At 47.7% G+C, this 21,673-nt stretch overlaps 3 protein-coding genes across 3 annotated transcripts in view; all 3 read right to left on the bottom strand.

The window, feature by feature from the left end:
- Window positions 1–21,673, bottom strand: part of LOC143955445 (uncharacterized) — a 113,610-nt gene that overhangs the window by 66,633 nt on the left and 25,304 nt on the right. The window lies entirely within an intron of this gene.
- On the bottom strand, window positions 663–21,561 carry LOC143955737 (uncharacterized). Its single transcript, XM_077465858.1, has 5 exons — window positions 21,442–21,561; window positions 8,645–8,857; window positions 3,449–3,652; window positions 3,204–3,345; window positions 663–2,052 (listed from the first exon to the last, which is right to left on the bottom strand). Exons 2-5 carry the CDS (start codon window positions 8,783–8,785, stop codon window positions 950–952), a joined length of 1,590 nt encoding a protein of 529 aa, XP_077321984.1. The 5' UTR covers window positions 8,786–8,857; window positions 21,442–21,561; the 3' UTR covers window positions 663–949.
- On the bottom strand, window positions 15,682–20,657 carry LOC143955605 (uncharacterized). Its single transcript, XM_077465690.1, has one exon. It carries the CDS (start codon window positions 18,307–18,309, stop codon window positions 15,973–15,975), a length of 2,337 nt encoding a protein of 778 aa, XP_077321816.1. The 5' UTR covers window positions 18,310–20,657; the 3' UTR covers window positions 15,682–15,972.

Here is a 21,673-nt window from a genome sequence, read left to right as displayed (position 1 = left end):
AAAGTGACTGATGACCAATTTCTGTTCAAAACTCCCCATTATAGTCAAGGACTCAGCCCTGGGGTACATGCAAGCTCACCCCATGCCTTCAGTAGACCCGGGGGGGGGGGGGCTACATTGTGATACAGAATTATGGACACTAGATGGAGGCAATGATCATAGGAAATCACCGAGTTATATAAAATATGGACAATATTCGTCACGGCTGGGCAAACCTGTGACGCGTTCCATCAACTATTTGTATTCTTATTCATAATAGACCTCGAAGTCTCCATACCACAAAATGTACTCAGCCAATGAGAGGTAATGACTCCTATTTTTAAAGGCCTGGAGGGCCACCTTTTAAGTGGTGGAGTTAACGCGTTTCGTCCTGGTAAGACGACTTGAGAAAACAGACCTCTTGCAAGAGTTTACACCAAAAAATTTACTCAGCCAATGAGAGGTAATGGCTCCATTTTTATTTTAAAAGGCATAGAAGGGCTGCCTTTTAAGTGGTGGGGGTTAACGTGTTTTGTCCTGGTAAGACGACTTGAGAAAAAAGACCTCTTGCAAGGTTTTACACCACAAAATGTACTCAGCCAATGAGGAAAGAGAGAAAAGAGACCTCTTGCAAGAGAATAATAGACTTCTAAGACTCCATACCACAAAATGTACTCAGCCAATGAGAGGTAATGACTACATTTTTATTTTTCTTCTGCTATTAATGGCCGACACGGTACAACACTTCATCCATGTCTTTGGTGATCTCTGATCTCCTTATCAACTGTTTCTTCCATGATGAAGATCAGCCATGGAGTATATCTGAGGTGTATATCAGGGGGTGCTTCTTCCCCACATGTCCAGCAACATTCATATACAAGACATTTCCCAAACTCACTAATACACCTCGAGGGTTGTGTGGGACCCCCTGATGTACAGGAAGACAGGACTTCAGTGAGGAACATTTCCCTCACTCCGGATCAGAAAGTGGCTTCTCCCCCGTGTGAGATCTCTGATGTGCATATAGTTTGGACTTCCGTGTAAAACATTTACCGCACTCAGGACAGGAATGAGGCTTCTCACCTGTGTGGGACCTCTGATGTTTGACAAGGTCTGATTTTACTACAAAGCATTTACGGCATTCAGAACAGGAATACGGCTTCTCCCCCGTGTGCAATCTCTGATGTATAGAAAGGCTGGACTTCCTAGAAAAACATTTCCCGCACTCAGAACAGGAAAATGGCTTTACCTCCGTGTGAGACCTCTGATGTTTGACAAGGTCTGATTTTACTACGAAGCATTTACTGCATTCAGAACAGGAATAGGGCTTCTCACCCGTGTGATATTTCTGATGTTTGAAAAGACAGGACTGCGATGAAAAACATTTCCCGCACTCCGAACAGGTATACGGCTTCTCTCCTGTGTGCGACATTTGATGTGTGACAAGTTGTAATTTTCTTCCAAAACATTTCCCGCACTCAAGACAGGAATACGGCTTCTCCCCAGTGTGAGATCTCTGATGGCTGTTAAGACCAAGCTTCCCCGAAAAACTTTTTCCGCACTCAGAACAAGAATATGGCTTTTCTTCTGTGTGAAATCTCTGATGTAGGGAAAGATGGGCTTTCTTTAAAAAAAATTTCCCGCACTCAGGACAGGAATGCGGCTTATCAACTGTGTGAGATCTTTTATGCTCATCGAGATTGAATTTAAAAAAGAAACACTTCCCGCACTCAGCACAGGAAAACCTCTTATCTGTTGGTAGGACGGCACCTTCCCGCACAGTCTGAGGTTCCTCGGGATAAGAGGAATACGATGGTCCGGCACCATCCCGCACAGTCTGAGGTTCCTCAGGATAAGAGGAATACGATGGTCCGGCACCATCCCGCACAGTCTGAGGTTCCTCAGGATAAGAGGAATACGATGGTCCATCTACACTGTGTGGTGCCGGATGGACATTTGAGGTAGTCGGGTTTTCTCCTGGACTATACTGTGTGATGTCCTCATCTTCTACTTTACAGTCTGGAGACAAAGTGAGACAATCCTCTGAGGTTTTCCTCATCTCCCGTCCATCTACTAAAATAGAAATACAAAGATTATTACTAGACATCAGCTGATTGGTCCCCCTAAACCAGGACTCCGCCCACATCAGGCAGCTTTGTCTCTGAGGATCTTACAATTCCCCCCTCAAGGTAACTAGTAAATGGGTCCTCTGATCTCCTACCAGATCATTTCTTTATTCATGGACCTTAGTCAGAGAGGGAGGAAACAACGAGAACTGTCTTTTATAGGAGTGACAAAAAAAAAAAAATGGCGGATCCATTGAAAACTTGGAAAACATATGATTTCATCGGATCAACCATTTTTAGATTATACAAACCTGGTGTTGAAACAGATTTGCCTGAACAATAATGTCCCATTTCACAAAACAAAGAAGATATTTTGTATTGTATTGTGTTTAAAATACATGTGGTTATAAGTCATTCAAATTATACATATTATATTCCAGGCCACAGATACGATTACAATTTTAGTATCTACTGACCTAATGATAATTCTGTTATAAGGTAAAAATATAAAGGTTGTGACTTAGGACAAATTATAAGTAGAATTGTTTAACCACTTCAGCCCCAGACCATTTGGCTTATTATTACTAGATATGATCTGATTGGTTCCCCTAAACCAGGACTCCGCCCACATCAGGCAGCTTCGTCTCTGAGGATCTTACAATTCCCCCCTCAAGGTAACTAGTAAATGGGTCCTCTGATCTCCTACCAGATCATTTCTTTATTCATGGACCTTAGTCAGAGAGCGAGGAAACAACGAGAACTGTCTTTTATAGGAGTGACAGTGATGAAAAACTAGAAAAAGGAAGTTCAATAGCCAATAGCTTCCGTCTCGTAGTTGAATCTGAGCATGTGTGATTTTTTGCGTGTCGCACTGGTCTAAATCATTTGGTGGAGGGGGGGATTATGGTGTGGGGTTGTTTTTCAGGGGTTGGGCTTGGCCCCTTAGTTCCAGTGAAAGGAACTCTTAAGGCGTCATGAACAATTTCATGCTCCCAACTTTGTGGGAACAGTTTGGGGACGGCCCTTTCCTGTTCCAACATGACTGCGCACCAGTGCACAAAGGAAGGTCCATAAGACTGATCTCCAAGCCCCCGCCCTACTCTGGACCAATCAGTGAGCAGTATGGGTGGAGGAATGGATTTAGTGTTAATGACCCACCTGTGCTGATCTCTGTAGGAGTGTCCTCCTCTTTAAATGTCCCCGTTATTCCATCCTCCTCCATAGACTGCTGATCATCCCTCACATACCTCTCTTCTTCTTCCGATTTCACCTCAACTTTTATATCCATTGGATCTCCACTCTAAACCAAAAAAAAAACAGAATATCAACCATGAAACATAAGCTTTATTAATGTGACATCATAGAAGAAATTCACACATCTCCATGAGCTCCGTCCCACCAACCTCGTAACAGTGAGGGATGGTGTGACCTTCCTGTGTGGAATCCCGGGAATACAGAGGACGGGGACATCTCTCTGGTGGGTTCCTGGTATTTGGTGGCTCCATCATATCCTTGTGTCCTTCTGAAAACTCCTCCATCACTCCATACTCCTCATCCTCCTCTTTATACTCTTCCTTTACAACAATATTATCCTTGGGATTTTCATTCTGAAAGATATAATAAAAAATTAAAAAAAAAATACAAGGTTGAGGGATCATCATCAGCATTCAGACTTTATAAAGAATGCAACAAGAATTGTAAGGGTGCAATATGGACGGCTAAGATAGAACATGAAAGACACATAGCGGAGGAGAGCAAAAAAAAATCCCACGAAATTCTTTAAGTATGTAAACAGTAAAAAAGGGAGGGCAGACCATATTGGCCCATATAAAGAATGAGGAATGACATCTGGTTACAAAGGATGAGATAGCGAAGGTATTGGATTTATTCTTCTCCTCAGTCTTCACGAGGGAATCGGGGGGCTTCAGTAACCAAAACTGCAGTGTTTATCCTCCATGACACATCACAGGAAGAACCTCCATGGTTATCAGAGGACAGGATTAGAATTAGACTTGGGAAATTTAACATTAATAAATCACCGGGACCAGATGGGTTGCACCCGAGGGTACTTAGGGAACTCAGTCAAGTAATTGCCAGACCATTGTTACTAATTTTTACTGACAGTCTACTGACTGGAATGGTACCAGCAGAATGGAGAAAAGCCAATGTAGCTCCAATATTTACAAAGGGCCCAAAATACATCCCTGGGAATTACAGACCAGTCAGTCTAACATCAATAGTATGTAAACTCTTGGAGGGGATGATAAGGGACTATATACAAGATTTTAGTAATGAGAACGGTATCATTTGCAGTAATCAGCATGGATTCATGAAGAATCGTTCTTGCCAAACCATCTACTAACCTTCTATGAGGAGGTGAGTTGCCATCTAGATAAAGGAAGGCTCGTAGACGTGGTGTATCTAGATAAAGGAAGGTCCGTAGATGTGTATCTGGATAAAGGAAGGCCCGTAGACATGGTGTATCTAGATAAAGGAAGGTCCCTAGACGTGGTGTATCTGGATAAAGGAAGGCCCGTAGACGTGGTGTAGCTAGATAAAGGAAGGCCCATAGACGTGGTGTATCTAGATAAAGGAAGGCCCGTAGACGTGGTGTATCTAGATAAAGGAAGGCCCGTAGACGTGGTGTATCTAGATAAAGGAAGCCCCGTAGACGTGGTGTATCTAGATAAAGGAAGGCCCGTAGACGTGGTGTAGCTAAAGGAAGGCCCGTAGACGTGGTGTATCTAGATAAAGGAAGGTCTGTAGACGTGGTGTATCTAGATAAAGGAAGGTCCGTAGATGTGTATCTGGATAAAGGAAGGCCCGTAGACATGGTGTATCTGGATAAAGGAAGCCCCGTAGACGTGGTGTATCTAGATAAAGGAAGGCCAGTAGATGTGTATCTGGATAAAGGAAGGCCCGTAGACGTGGTGTATCTAGATAAAGGAAGGCCCGTAGATGTTGTGTATCTAGATAAAGGAAGGCCCGTAGATGTGGTGTATCTGGATAAAGGAAGGCCCGTAGACGTGGTGTATCTGAGTAAAGGAAGGCCCGTAGGTGTGGTGTAGCTAGATAAAGGAAGGCCCGTAGACATGGTGTATCTGAGTAAAGGAAGGCCCGTAGGTGTGGTGTAGCTAGATAAAGGAAGGCCCGTAGACGTGGTGTAGCTAGATAAAGGAAGGCCCGTAGACATGGTGTATCTAGATAAAGGAAGGCCCGTAGATGTGGTGTATCTAGATAAAGGAAGGTCCGTAGATGTGGTGTATCAAGATAAAGGAAGGCCCGTAGATGTGGTGTATCTGGATAAAGGAAGGCCCGTAGATGTGGTGTATCAAGATAAAGGAAGGCCCGTAGACGTGGTGTATCTAGATAAAGGAAGGCCCATAGACGTGGTGTATCTAGATAAAGGAAGGCTGTAGACGTGGTGTATCTAGATAAAGGAAGGCCCGTAGACGTGGTGTATCTAGATAAAGGAAGGCCCGTAGACGTGGTGTATCTATATAAAGGAAGGCCCGTAGATGTGGTGTATCTAGATAAAGGAAGGCCCGTAGACGTGGTGTATCTAGATAAAGGAAGGCCGTAGACGTGGTGTATCTAGATAAAGGAAGGCCCGTAGATGTGGTGTATCTAGATAAAGGAATGCCCGTAGATGTGGTGTATCTAGATAAAGGAAGGTCCGTAGATGTGGTGTATCAAGATAAAGGAAGGCCCGTAGATGTGGTGTATCTGGATAAAGGAAGGCCCGTAGACGTGGTGTATCTAGATAAAGGAAGGCCCATAGACGTGGTGTATCTAGATAAAGGAAGGCTGTAGACGTGGTGTATCTAGATAAAGGAAGGCCCGTAGACGTGGTGTATCTAGATAAAGGAAGGCCCGTAGACGTGGTGTATCTATATAAAGGAAGGCCCGTAGATGTGGTGTATCTAGATAAAGGAAGGCCCGTAGACGTGGTGTATCTAGATAAAGGAAGGCCGTAGACGTGGTGTATCTAGATAAAGGAAGGCCCGTAGATGTGGTGTATCTAGATAAAGGAATGCCCGTAGACGTGGTGTATCTAGATAAAGGAAGGCCCGTAGATGTGGTGTATCTAGATAAAGGAAGGCCCGTAGACGTGGTGTATCTAGATAAAGGAAGGCCCGTAGATGTGGTGTATCAAGATAAAGGAAGGCCCGTAGATGTGGTGTATCTGGATAAAGGAAGGCCCGTAGACGTGGTGTATCTGGATAAAGGAAGGTCTGTAGACGTGGTGTATCTAGATAAAGGAAGGCCCGTAGACGTGGTGTATCTAGATAAAGGAAGGCCCGTAGACGTGGTGTATCTAGATAAAGGAAGGCCCGTAGATGTGGTGTATCTAGATAAAGGAAGGCCCGTAGACGTGGTGTATCTAGATAAAGGACGGCCCGTAGACGTGGTGTATCTAGATAAAGGAAGGCCCGTAGACGTGGTGTATCTAGATAAAGGAAGGCCCGTAGACGTGGTGTATCTAGATAAAGGAAGGCCCGTAGACGTGGTGTATCTAGATAAAGGAAGGCCCGTAGATGTGGTGTATCAAGATAAAGGAAGGCCCGTAGATGTGGTGTATCTGGATAAAGGAAGGCCCGTAGACGTGGTGTATCTGGATAAAGGAAGGTCTGTAGACGTGGTGTATCTAGATAAAGGAAGGCCCGTAGACGTGGTGTATCTAGATAAAGGAAGGCCCGTAGACGTGGTGTATCTAGATAAAGGAAGGCCCGTAGATGTGGTGTATCTAGATAAAGGAAGGCCCGTAGACGTGGTGTATCTAGATAAAGGACGGCCCGTAGACGTGGTGTATCTAGATAAAGGAAGGCCCGTAGACGTGGTGTATCTAGATAAAGGAAGGCCCGTAGATGTGGTGTATCTAGATAAAGGAAGGCCCGTAGATGTGGTGTATCTAGATAAAGGACGGCCCGTAGATGTGGTGTATCTAGATAAAGGAAGGCCCGTAGACGTGGTGTATTTGGATTTTGCACAAGCATTTGACACAGTTCCCCATAAACGTTTACTGTACAAAGTAAGGTGCGTTGGCATGGACCATAGGGTGAGTAAATGGATTGAAAACTGGCTACAAGGGCGAGTTCAGAGGGTGGTGATAAATGGGGAGTACTCGGAATGGTCGGGGGAGGGTAGTGGGGTCCCCCAGGGTTCTGTGCTGGGACCAATCCTATTTAATGTGTTCATAGATGACCTGGAGGATGGGGATGGGGGAAACAGCTCAATCTCTGTATTTGTGGCTGATACTAAGCTAAGCAGGGCAATAACTTCTCCGCAGGATGTGGAAACCTTGCAAAATGATCTTAACAAATGAATGGGGGGAGGGGCAACTACATGGCAAATGAGGTTCAATGTAGAAAAATTTAAAATAATGCATTTTGGAGGCAAAAATCTGAATGCAATCTATAGACTGGGGGGAGGGGAATCTCTGGGGGGATCTAGGATGGAGAAGGACCTGGGGGGAGGGGAACCTCTGGGGGGATCTAGGATGGAGAAGGACCTGGTGGTCCTAGTAGATGATGGGCTCAGCAATTCCAAGCTGCTGCTAACAAAGCAAACAGAATATTGGCATTAAAAAGGGATCAACTCCAGAGATAAAAGGATAATTCTCCCCTCTACAAGACTCTGGTCCGGCCGCACCTGGAGTATACTGTCCAGTTCTGTGCACCAGTCCTCAGGAAGGATGTACTGGAAATGGAGCGACTACAAAGAAGGGCAACAAAGCTAATAAAGGGTCTGGAGGATATTAGTTATGAGGAAAGGTTGTGAGCTCCGAACTTCTTCTCTCTGGAGAAGAGACACCTGAGAGGGGATATGATTTCATTATATAAATACCGGACTGGTGACCCCACAATATATAAATACCGGACTGGTGACCCCACAATATACAAATACCGGACTGGTGACCCCACAATATACAAATACTGGACTGGTGACCCCACAATATATAAATACCGGACTGGTGACCCCACAATATACAAATACCGGACTGGTGACCCCACAATATACAAATACTGGACTGGTGACCCCACAATATATAAATACCGGACTGGTGACCCCACAATATATAAATACTGGACTGGTGACCCCACAATATATAAATACCGGACTGGTGACCCCACAATATACAAATACTGGACTGGTGACCCCACAATATACAAATACTGGACTGGTGACCCCACAATATACAAATACTGGACTGGTGACCTCACAATAGGGAGAAAACTTTTCCACAAAAGGGAAATTAATAAGACACCAGGCCATTCACTGAAATCAGATGAAAAGCGGTTTAACCTTAAACTACGTAGAGGGTTCTTTACTGTAAGAGCGGCAAGGATGTGGAATTCCCTTCCACAGGCGGTGGTCTCAGCTGGGAGCATCGATAGTTTCAAGAAACTATTAGATAATCACCTGAACAACCACAACATACAGAGATATACAATGTAATACTGACATATAATCACACACATGGGTTGGACTTTCTTGGATTTGTGTCTATTCAACCTCACCTACTATGTATAAAACATTCATTGTAACAAACACACTTGTATATGAATCATAACTACCAATATTTGTTACTCGTCTACCTGATGATGGTGGGGGATGGTGTGATCTTCCTGTGTGGAATCCCGGGAATACAGAGGACGGGGACATCTCTCTGGTGGGTTCCTGTATCTGGATGACTCCTCCATGGTGTCCTGGTACAGATCTTTGTGTTCTTCCTCCATCACCCCATCCTCATCATCCTCCTCTTTTATCTCTTCTTTAATAACAATTTTAAACTCACTCAGGTTTCCACTCTGAATATATAATAAAAATGACATCAATGGTAACAATGCAGATAATGTACAGATCCTAATGATACTATCAGTGATTGTTCCTCATCTACCTGATGATGGTGGGGGATGGTGTGACCTTCCTGTGTGGAATCCCGGGAATACAGAGGACGGGGGCATCTCTCTGGTGGGTTCCCATTACTGGATCCATCTGTAGGAAACACACACACTGACTGAATACATTGTTTCTATGTGTTTATCAGATGATGGGGGATCTAGGTGGAGCCTCCGTACTGCTCTCTCCTTTACAATAAAGTCTCCTCTTACCCGGTGATGTGAGGGGCGGCTGATTGTCCATCGTCTTGCCACTTCCAGCAACGTCTCCTCTCTACTTCCTCCCAACTCACCTTTCACCTGGAAATTCCTATTTATACCTGGCATCACTTCCTGTCTGTACCCTACATCACTTCCTGTCTTCCATAGAGACTTCCTGTCTCTATGGTAGAAGTGAGAAGATCACCACCTTGTGGATCTCAGAGGAACTGCAGACCCAAGAAAGGTCTCGTAGTGTGAACACGTCCTTGTGCTGTGTGTGTATGTACTGTATATCCTTATAGATGGGGTCATCTCCACTCCCACCAAGGGGGAGAGAAATATATTACTGCCTAGTCCAGCCTTTCTCAGCCAGGGTTCCTCCAAAGGTCTCTAGGGGTTTCTGGAGCAATGAACAATTTCTGTCTATCAGTAACAATTGACATCAATGATCTGTAAGGGGGGCAGTCTTTCTACTGATGATATAAGGGGGTCCTTCTCCCATTGGTCACCACTGTAAGGGACCACTACACTGACCATTGACATAAGGGGGTCCTTCTCCCATTGGTCACCACTGTAAGGGACCACTACACTGACCATTGACATAAGGGGGTCCTTCTCCCATTGGTCCAAATAATGAAAAATTTGTCCAAATATTTATTTGGAACAAAACAAACTGCACATGTCTAGATATAAGGGGGTCCTTCTCCCATTGGTCAGCAATGTAGGAGACCATTACACTGACCACTGATATAAAGGGGTCCTTCTCTCATTGGTCACCACTGTAATGGACCACTACACTGACCACTGATATAAGGGGGTCCTTCACTCATTGGTCACCACTGTAATGGACCACTACACTGACCACTGATATAAGGGGGTCCTTCACTCATTGGTCACCACTGTAATGGACCATTACACTGACCACTGATATAAGGGGGTCCTTCACTCATTGGTCACCAATGTAAGGGACCACTACACTGACCACTGATATAAAGGGGTCCTTCTCTCATTGGTCACCAATGTAAAGGACCACTACACTGACCACTGATATAGGGGGGTCTTTCACTCATTGGTCACCAATGTAAAAGACCACTACACTGACCACTGATATAAGGGGGATCTTCACTCATTGGTCACCAATGTAATGGACTACTACACTGACCAACGATATAAGGGGGTCCTTCTCCCATGGTGGTTATGACTAAGGCCAGGCCATATAGGCTGAAACTCTTCAACTGATGCTCCGCGTAGTTGTTAAAGAGTAGGGATGAGCCGATGGTTCAATTCAAACTTTGGCGGTGTTGCCCCCTGCCCCACACCCCCCCCCCCCCACACGTTTGGCTGGAGCCGTGCATACACGAAGGCGATATTCCTACCGCTTCTATATATGACAACTTCCCACTTTCACTGCTTCCTAATGAAGAAGCGGTTGCACCTTCTTGAATGTCTGACATCACTGAGGATCCCTACTATTTAAGCAAAGGGGTGGGGATTGCAGATCTCAGCCCAAGATATGGACAAGATTGTGAAGACGATCCCCACCCCTTCCCTTTTATAGCTAATAACAGCTCAGGATGATTTCACTGAATCTTCACAACCAACCCAAAGACGGAGAACAGTCAGCATCCTGAGGCCACTCCTTAAGGTTAAGGGGGGGGGGGGGGGACTCTGGTCCCGTTCCTAATACCCTGTCTGTTGGTCCCGTTCCTGATGCTCTGCCTGGTGGTCCCGTTCCTGATGCCCTGTCTGGTGGTCCCGTTCCTGATGCCCTGTCTTGTGGTCCCGTTCCTGATGCCCTGTATGGTGGTCCCATTCCTGATGCCCTCTCTGGTGGTTTCGTTCCTGATGCTCGGCCTGGTGGTCCCCGTTCCTGATACACTATCTGGTGGTCCCATTCCTGGTGGTCTCATTCCAGATACCCTGCCTGGTGGTTCCATTCCCCCTGCCCAGCCTGATGTGCCTCTGCTCGCTGCCCAGCCCGATGTGCCTCTGCTCGCTGCGCAGCCTGGTGTGCCTCTGCTCGCTGCCCAGCCTGGTGTGCCTCTGCTCGCTGCCCAGACTGATGTGCCTCTGCTCGCTGCCCAGACTGATGTGCCTCTGCTCGCTGCCCAGCCTGATGTGCCTCTGCTCGCTGCCCAGCCTGATGTGCCTCTGCTCGCTGCCCAGCCTGATGTGCCTCTGCTCGCTGCCCAGCCTGATGTTCCTCTGCTCGCTGCCCAGCCTGATGTGCCTCTGCTCGCTGCCCAGCCTGATGTGCCTCTGCTCGCTGCCCAGCCTGATGTGCCTGTGGCCTGAAAAGTGCAAAGAAGTCCGCACACACGGAGGGGAGACTTTTCCGCACCCACATGGACTGTCAGGTCAAAGGCAGAATGGAGTGTCCGGAGGCCACTCCTTACGGGGGAAGGGGGAACTGTCAGGACCGGTGTTATTGCTTGGCTCACCTGCTGGTGGCACTGTTGCATTTAACACCGAAGGGTGCCGTTCTGGTGGCCCCCAGCAGATGTACATACTGATAATCAAGCTGCACCTGATGTGGAACTGCTGGGAGTATATAAGCCAACTCTTCACTGAGGCTCAGGGCTTCAGTATTGCCCCTGAAAGCCTTGTCCCTGCCTGAGCCTGACCTATATCCTGTCCCCTGGTATCTGCTTCCATTAATTACTGCTTCTAGTATCTTGCTTTCTTGTAAGTCCCCAGCAATGCTGATCTACTCACGCTTTCTTCTCTTGCTCCCGTGCCTCCGGGAAGGGCTTCTGCCATGTGTTATGGTAGAATCCTTCCAGCACCCAAGCCGCAGCGTAAGGCTAGACACCCCCCCCCCCTACCCAGATTAGGGGGCACCCCTGAGGGCCACCAACAGCCTCATCAGCACGGTACTCATTAGTACTTTTATTCAAGAGCATCCAAGTTGTCAGCCTTCCTGATCCAAGAATCGTACCTGCGAGGCCTTAACACCCTGGCTAGAGCACCGGACCACAGTTCATGGACTTTTATATTGGCAGTAGAGCTGGGGTAACAATTTGTTTTTTCTCCTCAGCACTGTATCTCCATCTTCCACCCAGCTGCCCCTGCTGGCATGGCTAATGTCCATTTATGGAGTGGTCTCAGCCCCCCCTTCTAGACAGCCTTTGAGGATCCATAAATATTCAAAGCAGCTCCTCCTAACCTCCACCCACTCATTCTAGAAGATTCTCCAACCTTCTAGACCAGGGGAAGGCACCAGAGAGCTGCCTGTTTGAGTCACCCAGCCCTGAACTCTAGTAAACCCTGACCCAGCTTCCATAGCTCAGGCATAGCCCTGAGCTAAACTATGTTTTTACCTTCTCTAACTTCTAATCCACACTACGCCAACTGCTAGCACATACTAAAGGGTGCTACACTTCGATCTGACGGTAAAGCTGTGAGTGAGGCCATAAACCTGCTTCCTGATTGGACACGACATGGATCCTTCCTCATCTCATTCCTGGTTATGGTAATCTATAATATTACCAGTCCGGTATCAAATGTGGGAGGTCAGCTTTAAGTGAAGATATTTCGGGGAGGTAATCCAAGGTTAAGGGCTTCATGGACATGTTTATTTGGTCAGCAAACAGAAAAGGTTTGCCACGCAGGGGTAGAAAAGATAGTCCCAAAGCAACAGTCCATCAAAACAAATGAAAGCCCCCTGGTTAATAAATAGTCCTCACTGGGTCTGCTCCAGTTTTGCAGGCATGTTCCCTCACAGCCTGCTTCTCCTCTATCAGCACCACCAGTGCCGGGACAAGGTCATCCAGTGCCCAGGTCAAAGATGCCAAACTGCACCCCCCTTTCCCTTAGGGTTAGGGTCAGGGTGCCCCCTACCCCTGAAATAAACCATTGCGCCAGGGGCAGCCGTCCCTCCTGCCCACCCCTTGTCCCGGCCCTGAGCACCACCACTGATTTACCCAGGTAAGGCAAAATTATACCTCAGGTGGGGCGCAAGGTGTGGCTAGGGCTTAACCCCTTGCTGCCTACAGATCTCTCACTTCCACCCATTTACCTTAAGAGCCTCAAGATTTTTGTGTGGCACATACACACCATCTATCACTGACAGGGGCTGTCCGTCACACAGAGTATGGGCAAACACGAGGATTCGATATTTTACGGGCGTGGCCAATGGCGTGGCCCTTGTTAGTCCCCAGCAGTGCTGGTCTACTCACACTGTCCTCTTTTTACTCCCGTTCCTCCAGAAAGGGCTCCCCCCCATGTGTTATGGCAGGATTCTTCCAGCACCTGAGCCCCCGGCCCAAGGCAGGACACCCTTCAAGACTAGGGGGAACCCCTGAGGGCCACTGACAGCCTCCTCGGCCCTGCATCTCCATCTTCCACCCGACTGCGGCAGCTGGCATCGGCCATGTCTATTTATGAAGTGGTCTCAGCCCCCTTCCAGCCAGCCTCAGAGGATTGGCTGAGGCTCCATAAATATTCAAGGCAGCTCCTCCTAACCTCCACTCACTAATTCTAGAAGATTCTCCAACCTTCTAGACCAAGGGGAGGCACCAGAGAGCCGCCAAGATGAGAAACCCAGCCCTGACCTCTAGTAAACCCTGACCCATCTTCCATAGCTCAGGCTTAGCCCTGAGCTAAACTATGTTTTTACCTTCTCTAACATCTAATCCACACTACGCCAACTGCTAGGACATACTAAAGGGTGCTACACTTAGATCTGACGGTAAAGCTGTGAGTGAGGCCAGAAATCTGCTTCCTGATTGGACACGATATGGATCCTTCCTCATCTCATTCCTGGGTATGGAAATCTAGATACCATATTTCATGGGCGTGGCCAACGGTGGAAATTGCCAAACACCGAATTACGACGCTCAGGGAAACCTTCCCCCCAACCTACCTACGATGGTGGAATCATTTGTCACAAAGACCAGCAGTACCCTTCTGGAACATTCTGGTGAAGGATAAGTGTGGTCTCAAACGTCGTCACAGGGTTGTAAACTCTATACAGCCACTGGATGGCTTCCATAGACTCACCACCACGTTGCCTGGTCTTCGATATTCCACCTGCAGGCCTAGCACTTGGCATGGTGGGTGCCGATATCCCACCTGCAGGCCCAGCACTTGGCATGGTGGGTGCTGATATCCCACCTGCAGGCCTAACACTTGGCATGGTGGGTGCTGATATCCCACCTGCAGGCCCAGCACTTGGCATGGTGGGTGCTGATATTCCACCTGCAGGCCTAGCACTTGGCATGGTGGGTGCTGATATTCCACCTGTAGGCCTAGCACTTGGCATGGTGGGTGCTGATATCCCACCTGCAGGCCCAGCACTTGGCATGGTGGGTGCTGATATCCCACCTGCAGACCCAGCACTTGGCATGGTGGGTGCTGATATTCCAACTGCAGGCCCAGCACTTGGCATGGTGGGTGCTGATATTCCACCTGTAGGCCTAGCACTTGGCATGGTGGGTGCTGATATCCCACCTGCAGGCCCAGCACTTGGCATGGTGGGTGCTGATATCCCACCTGCAGACCCAGCACTTGGCATGGTGGGTGCTGATATTCCAACTGCAGGCCCAGCACTTGGCATGGTGGGTGCTGATATCCCACCTGCAGGCCTAGCACTTGGCATGGTGGGTGCTGATATTCCACCTGCAGGCCTAGCAGTTGGCATGGTGGGTGCTGATATCCCACCTGCAGGCCCAGCACTTGGCATGGTGGGTGCTGATATCCCACCTGCAGGCCCAGCACTTGGCATGGTGGGTGCCGATATCCCACCTGCAGGCCCAGCACTTGGCATGGTGGGTGCCGATATCCCACCTGCAGGCCCAGCACTTGGCATGGTGGGTGCCGATATCCCACAGGGTTGAAAACTCTATACAGCCACTGGATGGCTTCCATAGACTCACCACCACGTTGCCTGGTCTTCGATATTCCACCTGCAGGCCTAGCACTTGGCATGGTGGGTGCTGATATTCCACCTGCAGGCCTAGCACTTGGCATGGTGGGTGTTGATATCCCACCTGCAGGCCTAGCACTTGGCATGGTGGGTGCTGTCAGGTAGAGAAGAGAGAGAGAGACCAGAGAAAATCCGCTCGCTGATCACCTCTAGCTAGAATGAACCCGGAAGTGATATGTATTGGGTCACTTCCGGGTTTATTTTTATCATTTCTGGTGGTCGTGGACGGAGAAGCTGTACATGGAGCCCAGTCTGCCCTTCATTATCTTCAGTGGAGGACAGGAGAGACGTGAGGGACCTATTAGACTGTCATTAAAGAGAACCTGTAAACCCCTGTGGTGGGGTTTAACGTGTTTCGTCCTGGAAGACGACTTGAGAAAACAGACCTCTTGCAAGAGAATAATAGACCTCTAAGTCTCCATACCACAAAATGTACTCAGCCAATGAGAGGTAATGACTCCATTTTTATTTTAAACGTTCTAGAGGACCACCTTTTAAGTGGTGGGGGTTTACGCGTTTCGTCCTGGAAGACGACTTGAGAAAACAGACCTATTGCAAGAGAATAATAGACCTCTAAGTCTCCATACCACAAAATGTACTCAGCCAATGAGAGGTAAGGACTCCATTTTTATTTTTCTCCTGCTATCAATGGCCGACACGGTACAACACTTCATCCATGTCTTTGGTGATCTCTGATCTCCTTATCAACTGTTTCTTCCATGATGAAGATCAGCCATGGAGTATATCTGAGGTGTATATCAGGGTGTGCTTCTTCCCCACATGTCCAGCAACATTCATATACAAGACATTTCCCGCACTCACTAATACACCTCCAGGGTTGTGTGGGACCCCCTGATGTACAGGAAGACAGGACTTCAGTGAGGAACATTTCCCTCACTCAGGACAGGAATACGGCTTCTCCCCCCGTGTGAGATCTCTGATGTCTGGAAAGATAGGATTTCTGTGAAAAACATTTCCCGCACTCAGAACAGGAAAATGGCTTCTCCTCCGTGTGAGATCTCTGATGTTTGACAAGGTCTGATTTTACTGTGAAACATTTCCTGCACTCAGAACAGGAATATGGTTTCTCACCCGTGTGCAACCTCTGATGTACAGAAAGACTGAACTTCCTAGAAAAACATTTCCCACACTCAGAACAGGAAAAAGGCTTCACCTCCGTGTGAGATAACTGATGTTTGACAAGGTCTGATTTTACTGCGAAACATTTCCCGCACTCCAAACAAAAATACGGCTTTTCTTCTGTGTGAGATCTCTGATGGCGAGAAAGATTGGCTTTCTTTATAAAACATTTCCCGCATTCAGAACAGGAATGTGGCTTCTCCCCCGTGTGCAATTTCTGATGCATAAAAAGACAGGATTTCGATGAGAAACATTTCCCGCACTCAGAACAGGAAAATGGCTTTTCCCCCGTGTGAGACATTTGATGTGTGACAAGTTGTAATTTTCGTATAAAACATTTCCCACACTCAGGACAGGAATACGGCTTTTCTCCTGTGTGAGATCTCTGATGGCTCTTAAGACTATGCTCTCCTGAAAAACATTTCCCGCACTCAGAACAAGAATACGGCTTTTCTCCTGTGTGACATCTCTGATGTAGGAAAAGATGGGCTTTCTTTAAAAAACATTTCCCGCACTCAGGACAGGAAAGTGGCTTCTCAACTGTGTGAGATCTTTTATGCTCATCGAGATTGAATTTAAAATAGAAACTCTTCCCGCACTCAGTACAGGGAAACCTCTTATCTGTTGGAAGGACGGCACCGTCCCGCACAGTCTGAGGTTCCTCGGGATAAGAGGAATACGATGGTCCGGCACCGTCCCGCACAGTCTGAGGTTCCTCGGGATAAGAGGAATACGATGGTCCGGCACCGTCCCGCAGAGTCTGAGGTTCCTCAGGATAAGAGGAATACGATGGTCCGGCACCGTCCCGCACAGTCTGAGGTTCCTCAGGATAAGAGGAATACGATGGTCCGGCACCGTCCCGCACAGTCTGAGGTTCCTCAGGATAAGAGGAATACGATGGTCCGGCACCGTCCCGCACAGTCTGAGGTTCCTCGGGATAAGAGGAATACGATGGTCCGGCACCGTCCCGCACAGTCTGAGGTTCCTCGGGATAAGAGGAATACGATGGTCCGGCACCGTCCCGCACAGTCTGAGGTTCCTCGGGATAAGAGGAATACGATGGTCCGGCACCGTCCCTCACAGTCTGAGGTTCCTCGGGATAAGAGGAATACGATGGTCCGGCACCGTCCCGCACAGTCTGAGGTTCCTCAGGATAAGAGGAATACGATGGTCCGGCACCGTCCCGCACAGTCTGAGGTTCCTCAGGATAAGAGGAATACGATGGTCCGGCACCGTCCCGCACAGTCTGAGGTTCCTCGGGATAAGAGGAATACGATGGTCCGGCACCGTCCCACACAGTCTGAGGTTCCTCGGGATAAGAGGAATACGATGGTCCGGCACCGTCCCGCACAGTCTGAGGTTCCTCAGGATAAGAGGAATACGATGATCCGGCACCGTCCCGCACAGTCTGAGGTTCCTCGGGATAAGAGGAATACGATGGTCCGGCACCGTCCCGCACAGTCTGAGGTTCCTCGGGATAAGAGGAATACGATGGTCCGGCCCCGTCCCGCACAGTCTGAGGTTCCTCGGGATAAGAGGAATACGATGGTCCGGCACCGTCCCGCACAGTCTGAGGTTCCTCGGGATAAGAGGAATACGATGGTCCGGCACCGTCCCGCACAGTCTGAGGTTCCTCGGGATAAGAGGAATACGATGGTCCGGCCCCGTCCCGCACAGTCTGAGGTTCCTCGGGATAAGAGGAATACGATGGTCCGGCACCGTCCCGCACAGTCTGAGGTTCCTCGGGATAAGAGGAATACGATGGTCCGGCACCGTCCCGCACAGTCTGAGGTTCCTCAGGATAAGAGGAATACGATGGTCCGGCACCGTCCCGCACAGTCTGAGGTTCCTCGGGATAAGAGGAATACGATGGTCCATCTACACTGTGTGGTGCCGGATGGACATTTGAGGTAGTCGGGTTTTCTCCTGGACTATACTGTGTGATGTCCTCATCTTCTACTTTACAGTCTGGAGACAAAGTGAGACAATCCTCTGAGGTTTTCCTCATCTCCCGTCCATCTACTAAAATAGAAATACAAAGATTATTACTAGACATGAGCTGATTGGTTCCCCTAAACCAGGACTCCGCCCACATCAGGCAGCTTTGTCTCTGAGGATCTTACAATTCCCCCCTCAAGGTAACTAGTAAATGGGTCCTCTGAGGAACATTTATGGTATTTTAGGTAAAAACACCCAAATAGGTGTTTTACCTAAAGACATGGGACATGGGATGAGCGAGTTTGGGGGAGGAGGAACTTGACTGCACTATATAGTCTATGTTGACTACAACATAGAGAATATAGCGCAGGGGTCAGAAGTATGTAATGTACAATATAGAGTATATAGTGCAGGGGCCACGAGTTTGTAATGCACAATATAGGAGTATATAGTGCAGGGGTCAGGAGTATGTCATGTGCAATATAGAGAATATAGTGCAGGGGTCAGGAGTATGTAATGTACAATATAGACAAAACGTGGAAACAAATCCAATCACAATTTTGTCAATATGTGAGTTCATCTCAATACTTTGTTATATCTCCTTTGTTGGCAATGTCAGAGGACAAACGTTTTCTGTAAGTCTTCACAAGGTTGTCACACACTGTTGCTGGTATGTTGGCCTCCATGCAGATCTCCTCTAGAGCAGTGATGTTTTGGGGCTTTCGCTGGACAACACGGACTTCCAACTCCCTCCAAAGGTTTTCTATGGGGTGAAGATCTGGAGACTGGCTAGGCCACTCCAGGACCTTGAAATGCTTCTTACGAAGCCACTCCTTCGTTGCCCCGGGCGGTGTGTTTGGGATCATTGTCATGCTGAAAGACCCAGCCACGTTTCATCTTCAATGCCCTTGCTGATGGGAGGAGGTTTGCACTCAAAATCTGACGATACATGGCCCCATTCATTCTTTCATGTACACGGATCAGTCGTCCTGTTCCCTTTGCAGAGAAACAGCCCCAAAGCATGATGTTGCCACCCCCATGCTTCACAGTAGGTATGGTGTTCTTTGGTTGTAACTCAGCATTCTCTCTCCTCCAAACACGATGAGTTGTGTTTCTATCAAACAGTTCTACTTTGGTTTCATCTGACCATATGACATTCTCCCAATCCTCTTCTGGATCATCCACATGCTCTCTAGAAAACCTCAGACGGGCCCCGGACATGTACTGGCTTAAGCAGGGGGACACGTCTGGCCCTGCAGAATCTGAGTCCCTGGCGGTGTAGTGTGTTACTGATGGTAGCCTTTGTTACGTTGGGCTCAGCTCTCTGCAGGTCATTCACTAGGTCCCCCCGTGTGGTTCAGGGATTTTTGCTCACCGTTCTTGTGATCATTTTGACGCCACGGGGTGAGATCTTGCATGGAGCCCCAGATCGAGGGAGATTATCAGTGGTCTTGTATGTCTTCCGTTTTCTAATTATTGCTCCCGCAGCTGATTTCTTCACACCAAGCTGCTTGCCTATTGCAGATTCAGTCTTCCCAGCCTGGTGTGGGTCTACAATGTCGTTTCTGGTGTCCTTCGACAGCTCTTTGGTCTTCACTATAGTGGAGTTTGGAGTGTTGTGGACAGGTGTCTATCAGTGGTCTTGTATGTCTTCCATTTTCTAATTATTGCTCCCGCAGCTGATTTCTTCACACCAAGCTGCTTGCCTATTGCAGATTCAGTCTTCCCAGCCTACAATCTTGTTTCTGGTGTCCTTCGACAGCTCTTTGGTCTTCACCATAGTGGAGTTTGGAGTGTGACGGTTTGAGGTTGTGGACGGGAGTCTTTTATACTGATAACAAGTTCAAACAGGGGCCATTAATACAGGTAATGAGTGGAGGAGAGAGGAGCCTCTTATACAGGTAATGAGTGGAGGAGAGAGGAGCCTCTTATACAGGTAATGAGTGGAGGAGAGAGGAGCCTCTTATAGAAGAAGATACGGGTCTGTGAGAGATGGAAATCTCGCTTGTTTGTAGGGGACCAAATACTTATTTTCCACCAGAATTTGCAAATAAATTCTTTCAAAAATCAGACAATGTGATTGGATTTGTTTCCACATTTTGTCTCTCCTAGTAGAGGTGACACCTATGATGACAATTACCGGCCTCTCTCGTCTTTATAAGAGAACTTCCGCAATTGGTGGCTGACTAAATACTTTTTTGCCCCACTGTACAGACATATCACTCCACCCGGCACAGACAACAGAACAAGTAACCCCGGGAGAATTCTTCTGTCAGAGGTCTTGCTAGACCCAGGCATGGGGCAGAAGAACCAACCATACCCCAGGTGTCTGGGTCAAGCAACACCTATGGTAAAAATTTCCATAAATCCAGTCTAGATCCATAAATTGTGTCGGCAGCACAGAGAAGGAAGATTATCGGAGAGAAATCCAGGAATACAGGACGGGGAACACAGCTCAGGAAAGTGACCAGGGGATTACAGGCTGATATCACCCAGCCCCCGCCCTACTCTGGACCAATCAGTGAGCAGTATGGGTGGAGGAATGGATTTAGTGTTAATGACCCACCTGTGCTGATCTCTGTAGGAGTGTCCTCCTCTATAAATGTCCCCGTTATTCCATCCTCCTCCATAGACTGCTGATCATCCCTCACATACCTCTCTTCTTCTTCTGATTTCACCTCAAATTCTATATCCATTGGATCTCCACTCTAAACCAAGAAAATGAGAGAGAAAATATCATCTGTAAGATAGAAGATTTATTATTGTGACATCACATAGAAAATACACACATCATCTCCATGACCTTCGCCCCACCAACCTTGTAACAGTGGGGGATGGTGTGATCTTCCTGTGTGGAATCCCGGGAATACAGAGGACGGGGACATCTCTCTGGTGGGTTCCTGGTATTTGGTGGCTCCATCATATCCTTGTGTCCTTCTGAAAACTTCTCCATCACTCCATACTCCTCATCCTCCTCTTTATACTCTTCTTTAACATCAATATTATCATCCCCGAGGTTTCCACTCTGAATATATAATAAAACATTCATTGTAACAATCATGCTGTGTACAAATCAGAACTACCAATAATTGTTAATCATCTACCTGATGATGCTCTGTCTCCTCCATCACCCCATCCTCATCATCCTCCTCTTTTATCTCTTCTTTAACCTCAACTTTAGGATCTCTCAGGTTTCCACTCTGAATATATAATAAAAATGACATCAATGGTAACAATGCAGATAATGTACAGATCCTAATGATACTATCAGTGATTGTTCCTCATCTACCTGATGATGGTGGGGGATGGTGTGACCTTCCTGTGTGGAATCCCGGGAATACAGAGGACGGGGACATCTCTCTGGTGGGTTCCCATTACTGGATCCATCTGTAGGAAACACACACACTGACTGAATACATTGTTTCTAGGTGTTTATCAGATGATGGGGGATGGGTGGAGCCTCCGTACTGCTCTCTCCTTTACAATAAAGTCTCCTCTTACCCGGTGATGTGAGGGGCGGC

The sequence above is a fragment of the Lithobates pipiens genome, unplaced genomic scaffold (assembly GCF_037356315.1).
Source record: "Lithobates pipiens isolate NorthernLeopardFrog02 unplaced genomic scaffold, aLitPip1_a1.2 Scaffold_35, whole genome shotgun sequence".
Lineage (NCBI taxonomy): Eukaryota > Metazoa > Chordata > Amphibia > Anura > Ranidae > Lithobates > Lithobates pipiens.
Note: the sequence above shows the minus strand (reverse complement) of the source record. Positions and strands in the feature narration are given on the sequence as shown.

Excerpts from the sequence above, each read along its gene's own strand:
- LOC143955737 (XM_077465858.1), bottom strand. The coding sequence starts at position 8,785 with ATGGAGGAAGAACACAAAGATCTGTACCAGGACACCATGGAGGAGTCA. Across the intron at positions 3,653-8,644 it reads CCATCCCCCACCATCATCAG|AATGAAAATCCCAAGGATAA; the intron begins GTAGACGAGTAA and ends TATATCTTTCAG. Across the intron at positions 2,053-3,203 it reads TCCTACAGAGATCAGCACAG|TAGATGGACGGGAGATGAGG; the intron begins GTGGGTCATTAA and ends TTTCTATTTTAG.
- LOC143955605 (XM_077465690.1), bottom strand. The coding sequence starts at position 18,309 with ATGTGGGCGGAGTCCTGGTTTAGGGGAACCAATCAGCTCATGTCTAGT.